Consider the following 10,567-nt stretch of genomic DNA (forward strand, 5'->3'; position numbering starts at 1 on the left):
TATGCTGGAAGTTTATACTCTAAATGTAGGTACCTTAATTTAATGCAGCAAGTCTAAGACACAGCATATAAAATCAAGGTAAAATACTAAGAAGAAAATTATTTGTTTAAGGTCACGAGACAGCTGAACTTTAAAGCAAAATCACGAGCAGCTCCATTTCTCATTCATTGTGTTCTCTGGCAGTTTACAAGGGAATAAATCGATAACTGCTTTCATATGACTGAAAAGATTATCTACCCACCGAGTTGAGTACAGGGTTTCTAAAAAGATTAAGTCCTCATTTAGGTATGACCTTGAGTTATCAATGGACATTAGGACACATCTGCATGCTTTACTTCGGTTCAAATAGGACTGTAGCCCTCTGCTGCACCCAGGACTGACAGGATGCTGTGTGGGAAGACACAGACACCAAGTCATACAGCTTTTGCATGACATAGGCATCTCTGGCTCCTCTAGAATAGCGATGTTCTTTTACACAACACTAATCAGAATTTATTTTTTACAATGAAATATTGGAAACAATTTCTCAGGCAAGCTGCCAGATATTTTAACCACCATGAAGGTTAAGAAGGAGAAAAACAATCAGCTGAAAACAAGAGCTAAGAGTTCAACAGGCACAAAAAATTTCCCTGCTAGTAATGTGCCTTGGAACTTTTCCAGCATTAGAATCTAATGCTGGATTTCTGCAGCCAGAGACAGCTTTGTCTTTCTCATATGTATCAATCTATTTAATACTTAATCCTGATATGACATGGCATAGAGTAGTGATTCTAAGATTGAACTCCAGAAGTCTTCTGAGCTCAAATTCTGCCTGTCCTACATGTTTGGGAAGTTTACATAAGTGCAAGTATCTTGAGAAAAGACAATTTTTTTTCTGAAAGTTTGCATCTGTCCAGAGGGTTGAAATGTTTAATAAGGCACTGTGCAGAGATTACATGTGAGATCATCAAAACTGCAAGACAATCCTCATCTTAGGATGGCGTATCACTTCCTGTGTATGTGGTCTCTATGGGAGTGCCTTAAAAATAATACATTTTTCCTAAATTAAAATCTAATGCTTAGACGTTTCATTATATATTTAAGCATCCTTTTTTCACCTTGCCTGCAAAGTTTACTGAGAGTTCAGCTGTGAAAATAGATCCTGTCCCTGTGTGACTTTTCATGTTTGCTTGAATGTATAACCATGAGCCAGTTGAACTGCAATGAAGTGGTGTGTAATGGCAGCAAATTTTAAAAATCCATCCCAGCTCAGTGATGTGCAATTTCCACTGCAGTGACCTACTTAACAGAGCTGCAACCAAGGATGAGCACCAGGGTAAAATCATTTACTCTGGGAACAGACCATGACATTTCTCCTCTAGCTCCATTCCTGGTGCTTTCCTAAATCAAGACCCAACAGCTCATACTTCCATAGCAGATCTCAAAGTACTTAATTTTCTCCTTAAAATCCCCATTACATGCTTATTGATCAGCATCTGCACTTCCATTAGCTTCCAAACCTTATGCTTTCCACATGATTGATTTGAAATCACAAAGCAGATATAGGGACAGCAGCGAATAATTAAACCGAAAAACTACTCTTTGTCCATCATTTTTGTCCACTGTGCCCATGGCAACCCCCTGGTGCTCATTCTTGTAGGGTCTTTCAGTGCCTGGGGTAGGCAATGGATTGCCTGGTAAACAGCTTACTCGATTTCCTACCAAGTGACACCAACGTACATCACACTGTCAATACTGCTGGGAGGGGCATCAGATCTGCTTTCACCTCCCAGGCATGTGATTTTAAAAAAAGGTAAGACAGTTAAGAGGGGAAAAAAAGTGATCTCTCACCTTGTGCTCACATTTAAAACAAATCTCAGCTTCTTACTTTCATTCCCTCAGGTTTCATTCAAGCCACAGACCTGAAGGATAACACCTTCACTCTCCATTTGGTTTAAAACACAAAGGAGGCTTTCACTGTATCATAAAACAAGTCGGAGAAGGGGAAATGACCTTTAAAATACAGTCCTTTCAGAAGATTTGCAAGAATGAACTGCATTTATAAATATTTTAACAGTTTGAATATGGCTTAGGTGTGTCTTACACATCATGAAATAATCACCAAGTCATGAAGATTAGTTGCCCACTTAAAGTTTCTTCATGATTTAGAAAAATACTGCAGTTAGAAAAAAAAAAAAGGCACATACCTTCATTTAGTACAAAAAAGTGCAATTCTAGCGGGGCCAGTGAACTCAGAGCATCACAGAATCATCAAGATTGGAAGAGTCTAGATAATCAAGATTATCTAGTCTAGCCAGCAACCCAGCACCACCGTAACTGCCCCAAAACCATATCCTTAAACACTTAACATCATGAACACTTAACATCATTAACACTTTACATCATTAACTGTATGTTCCTATACTGTTGTTAATCCTAATAGGATCATCTACCCCATGACAAAAATAACCCCAAACAGATAAGAATATTGAAGCATTTATTCTTACCAACCTTGATGTTGAACTTCAGCTCATCTTAATTACCTTTCCTATTACACACCTCTATTCTGGATCTTGAGCATTAGGGCCCTTTCTCTTATCTTTGATGGGCCAAAATAAGACACGAAGAACCAAGGAGGGAAAGCTAATAAATGTATGAGAATTTTTTAGGAATAGCTAAAGAATGAATAATGATATTTATCAGCAGATAAAATTTGTTTTTAAAAACACATAAATATTAGGCAAACTCCTATTGTTATTTACTTTTACCCATGCTATATCCTAATCAACATTTTTTAATTATAACTATGCAAGCAAACTTCTTCATTATGCCTTTTATACACACTAATGAAAGAACACATGTCAGTGCTGCAAGACTTTCACATGAACTATGCACACTTTAATAACTACCTGCATTTAGGCTGCCTCAGCTTCCCAGGATACCCCACTGACAGCATCAACATCCCTCAGAGGAGCTGGGGACACCTTTGGCATTCCGGGTGTTGCTGTTTTGTTTGCTTGTGTGTTCCTTGATGATCTAATCAATTTTAAGAACTATAGCAGAAACTATCACATGAAAACAGGTATCACAATAGCACAGAAATCTGCACTCCTGCCATGCATCCAATTCATATAGATCTGACTTTGAAGAATTATTCCACAAGCAGAACACTCTGGGAGAAACTTATGCATTTGCAGGTTTATTATTCCACAGTCAGTGGGATGGTAACTCACATTCAGACAGAAGCCAGCAGGCTCGAAAGGGCACTTTAACATACCTTTTTTTCTAAGCCCTTGAACATTTGCCTCTTTTTCCCCCTCTCTTCAAATGTTATTCCCCCCTCCGGTAAATAAAATCCCCTCGCGGTAAATAATAAAAAGAAAGCTCAAAGTATGGAGAAAAAAAACCAGTCCTGACATCTTTCTGCCTGAGAAAACCACTTACAGAAATATTGGAATATATAAAACACAGAAAAATGGAAATGAAACCTGGAAGACATGTCATTCTGCTCAGCACAGACCAAACTGAAAACAACCTACCAAAACAAGCCAAGGTACTGTTGACCATAAAGTCTATTTTTGGATGGCCAAAGTAATTGTTCTTATGTTACACAGCAATACTAACTCCTGAGACTTCACTTTGGGCAAAGCAGCAGTTTCCCAGGGGAAGCTGCCAGGATGAGTTAATGGTCATGAGTGGAGCACACATTTGAGCAAGGGACAGCTACTAGAGACCACACCACAGGAAGTAGCAGAGAGTTTATGATTCAGGTAGAGAACATGTTTTTGAATTCACCACCTGATTTTATATCAAGAGCTGTGGGAGCACTTCTTGGGTCAAAGGGCCTACACAAGATGTGCTGCAATCCACGGCTGAAGAAGAACCAGGAATGCATTTGTCCTGTCCTCTTGGCCTGGAGGCACCAAAGCAAGCATTTAAAGCAAGAGGGAGCTGTGCCAAATCCCCTGGTCTGGGTTAGATAAGGGTCACATCTAGACATGCACCACAGGCCAGTTCATTCTTCAGTGGATCTTTTTATGAATGTAGGAATAAACAAAGAAAGGGTCACTGCTTGGTGATGCAACAGGCATCTTCAAGCAACAGGTCTCATCTTTGGAGGGATGAAGACTGCCCTCTGACTGTTCACTGTCCTTTATCTTCTTTTAATAATTAAAAAAATCCATTTACAACACTTACATCTAGCAGTGCAAAGGATGGTTGCAAAAAAAATTTGTCTGGACACGAGAACAACACTGAATACTTTTTCCATCACTTCTGACAAATCTATTCCTGCAACTTAATTTTCTACTGAAGCTGCAAGCCTGCAAGTCTAAAATGAATATTTTGCTTTGCAGAACAGAAATCATCTAATGAGAACTCGCTATCTGAGACATGAGGAATTTATATTATAGATCGAGAGATAATTAAAAATTGTAAATATAGTAGTTTCAGGAAGCTTTGTTCATGACAGAAAGCACACTGAGGGACCTGCAGTTCAGCAATGGCACAGATTTTCCTGAAAAAGAGGGAATTATTATATATGTTCATACACTTAATCAAACTCTCTCCAGTGCCTTGCCTTTTATTAGATTCCATTTTTAGCTCTTAAGAAATAAGTAATTTTGAAGAATGAGATATGTTTGGAATTATTTATTAGATCTATGCTACCCTTTCATAAAGTCTTTTTTTTTAAATGTTTTAAAAGATACAAGTCACTTGTGCTTGACCATAACAAGGTAATAAAAGTATCCTTCTGTTCACCACAGAAGAGCATTTAGCTCCCTAATCATGTTGCTTAATGCACCAGTGTTAAAAAGAAGAATAGTAAAGAATCATCATTGAACTCTTACCAAAGCAGGAATTGACAAAGCCATACCACCTACAAGCATGGTCCCCTCCGATCCATTTGCCACGGATGTTGGACGCAAAACTGAGGGTAGTGCCTGAGATGCACACTAACATGTCACTGACGCTGATGTTCAGGAGAAGCATGTTGACTGGGTTACGCAGGGTTTTAAACTTGCAGAAGAGGATGAGGACAATCAAGTTATTCAAGAAACCAAAAAACAAGATTAATCCGAGAAAAACAGCCACTACTGTGTGCCCACTTCGTGAGAGTCCAGCCCTTGGCTCAACAGGATGTGCAGGTGCACCAAAGCTCAGGTTATACATCCAAGTGTGGTTCATTTTGGATCAGTGAGGGCAGAAAAGCAGGGTGCCCTTTGCAAAAGGGCCGTTTCCCAGAAGTCATTCCATCACAGATTAAATCCTCTCAGGAGCCTTGTGATCTTTGCTCAGATGAGATATCTCTTAGATGGTTATGCAGGTGTGAAACACTGTATTGCAGCACAGAACTATTTTCCTTCACTGTGTCTTTCCAGGGGTCTGCTCTGCAGTAACTCCAGGGCAACAGAACCAAGTGAACAATCACCTCAAATTCATCTTTCTTGTTTAAACCTAGGATAATATTAGATGATCTTTTTTGATGTTCAGAATGGAAGGCATCTTAAAAAGATGCTTCAGCATGATCTCCTCCTTCAGAGCAGATGGACAGCCCTATCAATGGCAGCTACCCACCTTTCCTCTGACAATTGATGTCGTTCTGAAAATACAGAAAAGACAAATGGTTAAAACCATTTGTTACAGCTCTTTCCACACAAAAACCAAAAAATAGATACATAATTTACTAACAGTCCCTCCTATTTTAAACTGTAACAAGTATCTCTAATTTTTTTCCGTTTTTATTCTGATTTTTAACCAAAACATCTGTTTGTTTACATTTCCTTTGATGTTTTAAGCAATTTTTCCCTAGCTCACAGTTTAGCATGGAGAAGGTTGTTTGCACCTTCCTAGTAAAGTTCCTCACATGAGAAAATGCATGGCAAAACATATCTTTTGCATCAGCTTCCCAGAGGAAGAACTCTGTTTTCCTCCCCATTAAGTCAATCTACCCCAAGTGAAGTTTCATTCTTGGCTTGACCTTAATTAAAATGATGACAAATTTAGGAGGAGAAGGTATTTCTTTACCCAGAAAGAAAAATATCAAATGCAGTCCCTCAAGCTCTCATGTGCACACAAAGGTTTGCAGATCTGTGATAACAATCTCCCTCCTCCCATGTTTACCAGTGGATAGATGTCTTCCTTTATTATTTACAAAGCAGCCCGACACCCAAAGCCTCACATCTCTCATATCACAGGTGTAAATTTTATCCACATGCAGTGAATACATTGCTTGTGTGTTTTGTGAAACAATAGTGTTTAATGTGGACCCATAACTACGTAGCCTACCTTCTCTGTGCTTGCAGGCAAATTCTGCACAGAATTTTCCATAAAAATGGAGATGTGTCTATATGTGTGCGTGTATATATATATCTATATATATATGAATTTCCACTCCTCAGTGAGAAATGCATGATTACCCTTAGCTTGCTGGACTAAAAAAATTTGAAAGATTCTCTGTCACGTGTCACGTACTCCTAGAATGATTGCACACACATTAAAATGAAGCATCTCCTATATTACTCCTAACTGTTGTTTTCTGGAAATTGTCTTGTAGAAAAATATGTATTTAGCAACTGGAAAATTGAGAGTTCAGTTTACTGAAGATTCAGTGGTTGCTTGCTTTTTTCTTTTATATCTTTGTGTCATGGTAAGAATTTAGAATAAGTATTTTGTCTTTCTATTTCTTTACTTTCACAAACTCACTGTGCTAAATGTTGCAGAGATTTTAAAGTTTAACATATACAGACTGTCTTAAGGCTTTTTTCTGGTGAGTAAATTATGTACACGTCACAGACCTTCTACTGTTTAGTCATTGAGAATCTGAAACACTGATGCTTTATGATTTTTTCCTCCCCCTTTACGAGGTACATGGTAATTTATGTTGGAAAGGCTCCCATGTAGCATATATAAGAGAAAGAACTTTTTAAGTCCTCTTCCTACAATTTTGGAAAAAAAAAATCTCTTACCCAATTCTGTTTACAGATTGTAGAAGGAAACTAACTGGGTCTCACCATCAATATACTCTAAATTGTATATAGTGTTTAAAAGAACAGAGTAAAAATTTAGTGGAACAAAACCCAAATCTTAAAAATACTCTTCTGAGCATTTCTCCAATGTGAACAGGCTGAGAGAGTTGGGGTTGCTTAGCCTGGAGAAGAGAAAGCTCTGGAGAGACCTTGTTGCAGCCTTTCAGTACTTAAAGGGGACTTCAGAAAAATGGGGAGAAACTTCTTAGCAGAGCTTGTAGCAAAGGGGTAAGGGTTTAAAACTAAAGGATGGTCAATTTAGGGTCAATAATGAAGAAATTTTTTACAACAAGGTAGGGTGAAACACTGGAACAGGTTGCCCAGAGAGGTGCTAGATGCCCATCCGTGGTAGTGTTCAAGGTGAGATTGGACAGGGCTCTGAACAGAGTCTTCAACTCTGATTGAGCTAAGATGTCCTTGCTTATTGCAGGGGGTTGGACTAGATGACCTTTAAATGTCTGTTCCAGCACAAATTATCCCATGATTAAAAATTTAGTCCAAAACATAAATAATAAAATGTAGGTCTATTATACAGTCATCCTGCATTCTTAAAAACATATCAAGAGTTCATATTTATAGTGCTTATAAAAGGATATTTACGCCCTGGATGGGACTCAGCTGACTAAAATTTAGCAGTGTGACACCAAGTGTGCAGGCCCAGCCCAGTGTCCAGATCATTTCTCCACTGAACTCTACTCACACTTTACACTCTCACTACTACACAGCTTTATCTGGGCAAGTTCTGCCCTGGTGTGTTGGGAAATGATACCTTAATGCACAGGAAGACATGCAGGTCCTGAAAGTTCAGTGTAAGACACATTTTAAAATTATATTACTCGACATCAAAAGATGACAAACATGATGCACAAAAATGAGCTTCAAAAAGTTCTGGGTGAATTTAAGAGACATAGGTCTGCAGAGGAAGACATCTGAAGATCTGGGCTATGTGGGAGTAAGTGTTTTTTAGAAGCTCATGTATAAAGTTCTAAGTTTTTATGTGGATTAGGTAGAAACTACATTCAGATTTCAAAAAAGCTTCTAAAATCCCATACTAATCCCTTGAAGAATGGGTCCAAGTTTACCTAATGTTAGCATCTAACTAAATAATACACATTATTGTTGAAAAACATTTGTAGATGAGCTTTTGTGCTCAAAGTTTCACTTGACTTTCCTTTTTTAATAGAGGTTACTCTGGAACTCTATAAACCCTGTCTTACTCTGCACTCCCCAGGGCTCCATGACCTAGAAGGACCTGAACCCATGACCTGAACCCTCCCAATTATTAGCAAACTCAGGAGCTTAAAGGATTGCCAATTCTGCTTCTCAAAAAAATGTTTAAAAATCCCAAAACAATACAACCTGCTATTCCACCCAGTGCAAATAAATAAGCATCCAGTTTGTCCCCTTGAATTTGTCAGAGTTGACAGGGAATGGAAAACATACCCAAAGTGATACAAAACATATGGCCAGGTGAAATGGGCCAAAAGTTTGTTTAACGTCACCAGCTATGAAATGCTGCATCTGTTAACTGGTTCTGACAGTAAAAGTCTAAAGATACAGCAACACAGACACCCATCACTGCTTGTATTTTCTCTGAAGTAGTCAGTTGGAAAAAAATAAGGTTTCAGAAGATGTTAGATCAGCTTCTGGGAGCACAGGCTTTAATACTGAGAGTGAGAGGCTTCTTTTCGCACTTGACACCACACATTAGTTTGAGCAGTGAAGTTGGATTGTTTCCTTCCTCACTTTGCTACCAAATAACTTATTGAACACATTAACTTCACGGGTTTCCAGCTGGGGGATTCTTTACCATCTTCTCATGCAACATTGTGCAACATTCCAAAGCTGATGCTTAATTCACTTTAAATATTTAAAATCTGAAGAAAATGCATAAAATGAATAAAATCAAACTTCATATTACTAAAAACACCCTTATCCTTTTCCACCATATCTGCATTGTTCTCTTGGAATATAAAGGAGCTATAAAAAACCCTTTTACATTTACATATCCACACAACCTAAATCAACTCATTGTTTACTTCATATAAAAATCAATTTTAACATAGTTATTTTCCTTCACTTAACAACTTATATTTCTAGTGAAAAGTTAAATTAAGAAACAAACAAACAAAAAACATCCAAACCAACCCCCTTACATAACATTTCAAAGAAAATCCCAGATGAAATTTTATGAAGGAAGAATCACTTTTTTGACCTGCTAACAGAATTATGACAGCAATAGTGTATTTTTAAGTTGACATATATTTAACCTCATCTTTCAGATGAGAAAAGGAATTGTTTTTAACAGAAAACATCCAAAACCAGAGGTATCATCTAAAACAATTCTTTTAAAACACCGCTGAAAGATGGGGGTCTTCATGGGACTTCACAGCACTTGAAGTGAGAATTCCCATCTGTTCTGGACTATTTTTCCATGCTCCAAGACACACTGCAAGATTTCAAGAGATCCAGAGAGAGGTCTTTAGAACTAAGCTAGAAGACTGAGAGGAGGTTTTATGGTTCAGAAGTTTGGGTATCTCCCAGCTCCCAAAACCTCCCATCTGTGGAAGAATCTCTTGTATGCAGATCAGCAGACTTACTTTCAGCAGTTCACGTTCATGACACAGACATAGAAATGAGAACAACGTAAGTACAAAACACGTGTGATGAAGTTCACACGTTTGAATGGCGTACTATTTACTCAAGGGGAAATCTAAGTGTGGCAAACCCAAGCTTTTGAAAAAGAAGCTACTTTAATTTAGTATATTGAAAGTTAAGGCAACCCCTCTTACGTACAAAGAGGAAGTTTATGCACAGAAATATCTATGCTGTGAGTAGATGAGACACATCCACTCCTGAGCTGGGCTGAAGCCATCAGAAGCGTCCCAGAGCCCGAGCCGGGACGGCGGCAGCAGCGGGGACTGAAAGCACCTCCTGAATGCCCGGGCTTACCCCAGGCTTCTAAATACTGCACCAGGCAAAAGCCTCTCCAGCCAACCTCCGCTGAGGATTCTTCAACTTTTTTACATTTCTTTGGGAGGGGAGGGGAGGGTGGAAGAAAAACCCACCTGTATCTTTCATCCACAGCAACCCAAAGGGAAAACAGCCACCCAAGTCTGCGGCAAACACGTCCCGAGCGGCGGCACCAGGAGCCCCGGTACCCGGGTTGCCCTCCCGGGCGGTGGTCGCCGGCTGCCGGGAGCGGTCACGCTGCGCGGGATGGAGGCGGCGGGCTCGCCCGGCTCGCTCACATCCTTCTCCTTCTCCCCTCCCCGGTGGGCTGCGAGGACATCCAGCTTCGAGAGGGCGGGGGAGAGTGAACGGATGGTTTTGCTAAGTTAAAGAATACGAGCGAGGCGCATCTCGTCCCGCTCCCGCCCGCGGCTCCCGGCGCAGCCCCCGCAAGCTCCACCCGCGCCGGGGCGGTGCCGCAGCCGGGGCGCCCGGTACGGCGGGCACCCAGCGCCCCGAGATCCGCACCCAGCGCCCCGAGATCCGCACCCACCGTCCCATGATCCGCACCCATCGTCCCATGATCCGCACCCAGCGCCCCGAGATCC

At 40.0% G+C, this 10,567-nt stretch overlaps 1 protein-coding gene across 1 annotated transcript in view; it reads right to left on the reverse strand.

Moving 5' to 3' along the window:
- LOC128784711 (pinopsin-like) overlaps window positions 1–5,166 on the reverse strand; it is a 73,964-nt gene extending 68,798 nt beyond the window's left edge. Inside the window, exon 1 of the mRNA XM_053936546.1 lies at window positions 4,830–5,166. Coding sequence (XP_053792521.1) covers window positions 4,830–5,166 — 337 coding nt within the window. The remainder of the gene's footprint in view (window positions 1–4,829) is intronic.
- Between the last annotated feature and the right edge of the window lie 5,401 nt (window positions 5,167–10,567).

The sequence above is a fragment of the Vidua chalybeata genome, chromosome 2 (assembly GCF_026979565.1).
Source record: "Vidua chalybeata isolate OUT-0048 chromosome 2, bVidCha1 merged haplotype, whole genome shotgun sequence".
NCBI classification, from domain to species: Eukaryota; Metazoa; Chordata; class Aves; order Passeriformes; family Viduidae; genus Vidua; species Vidua chalybeata.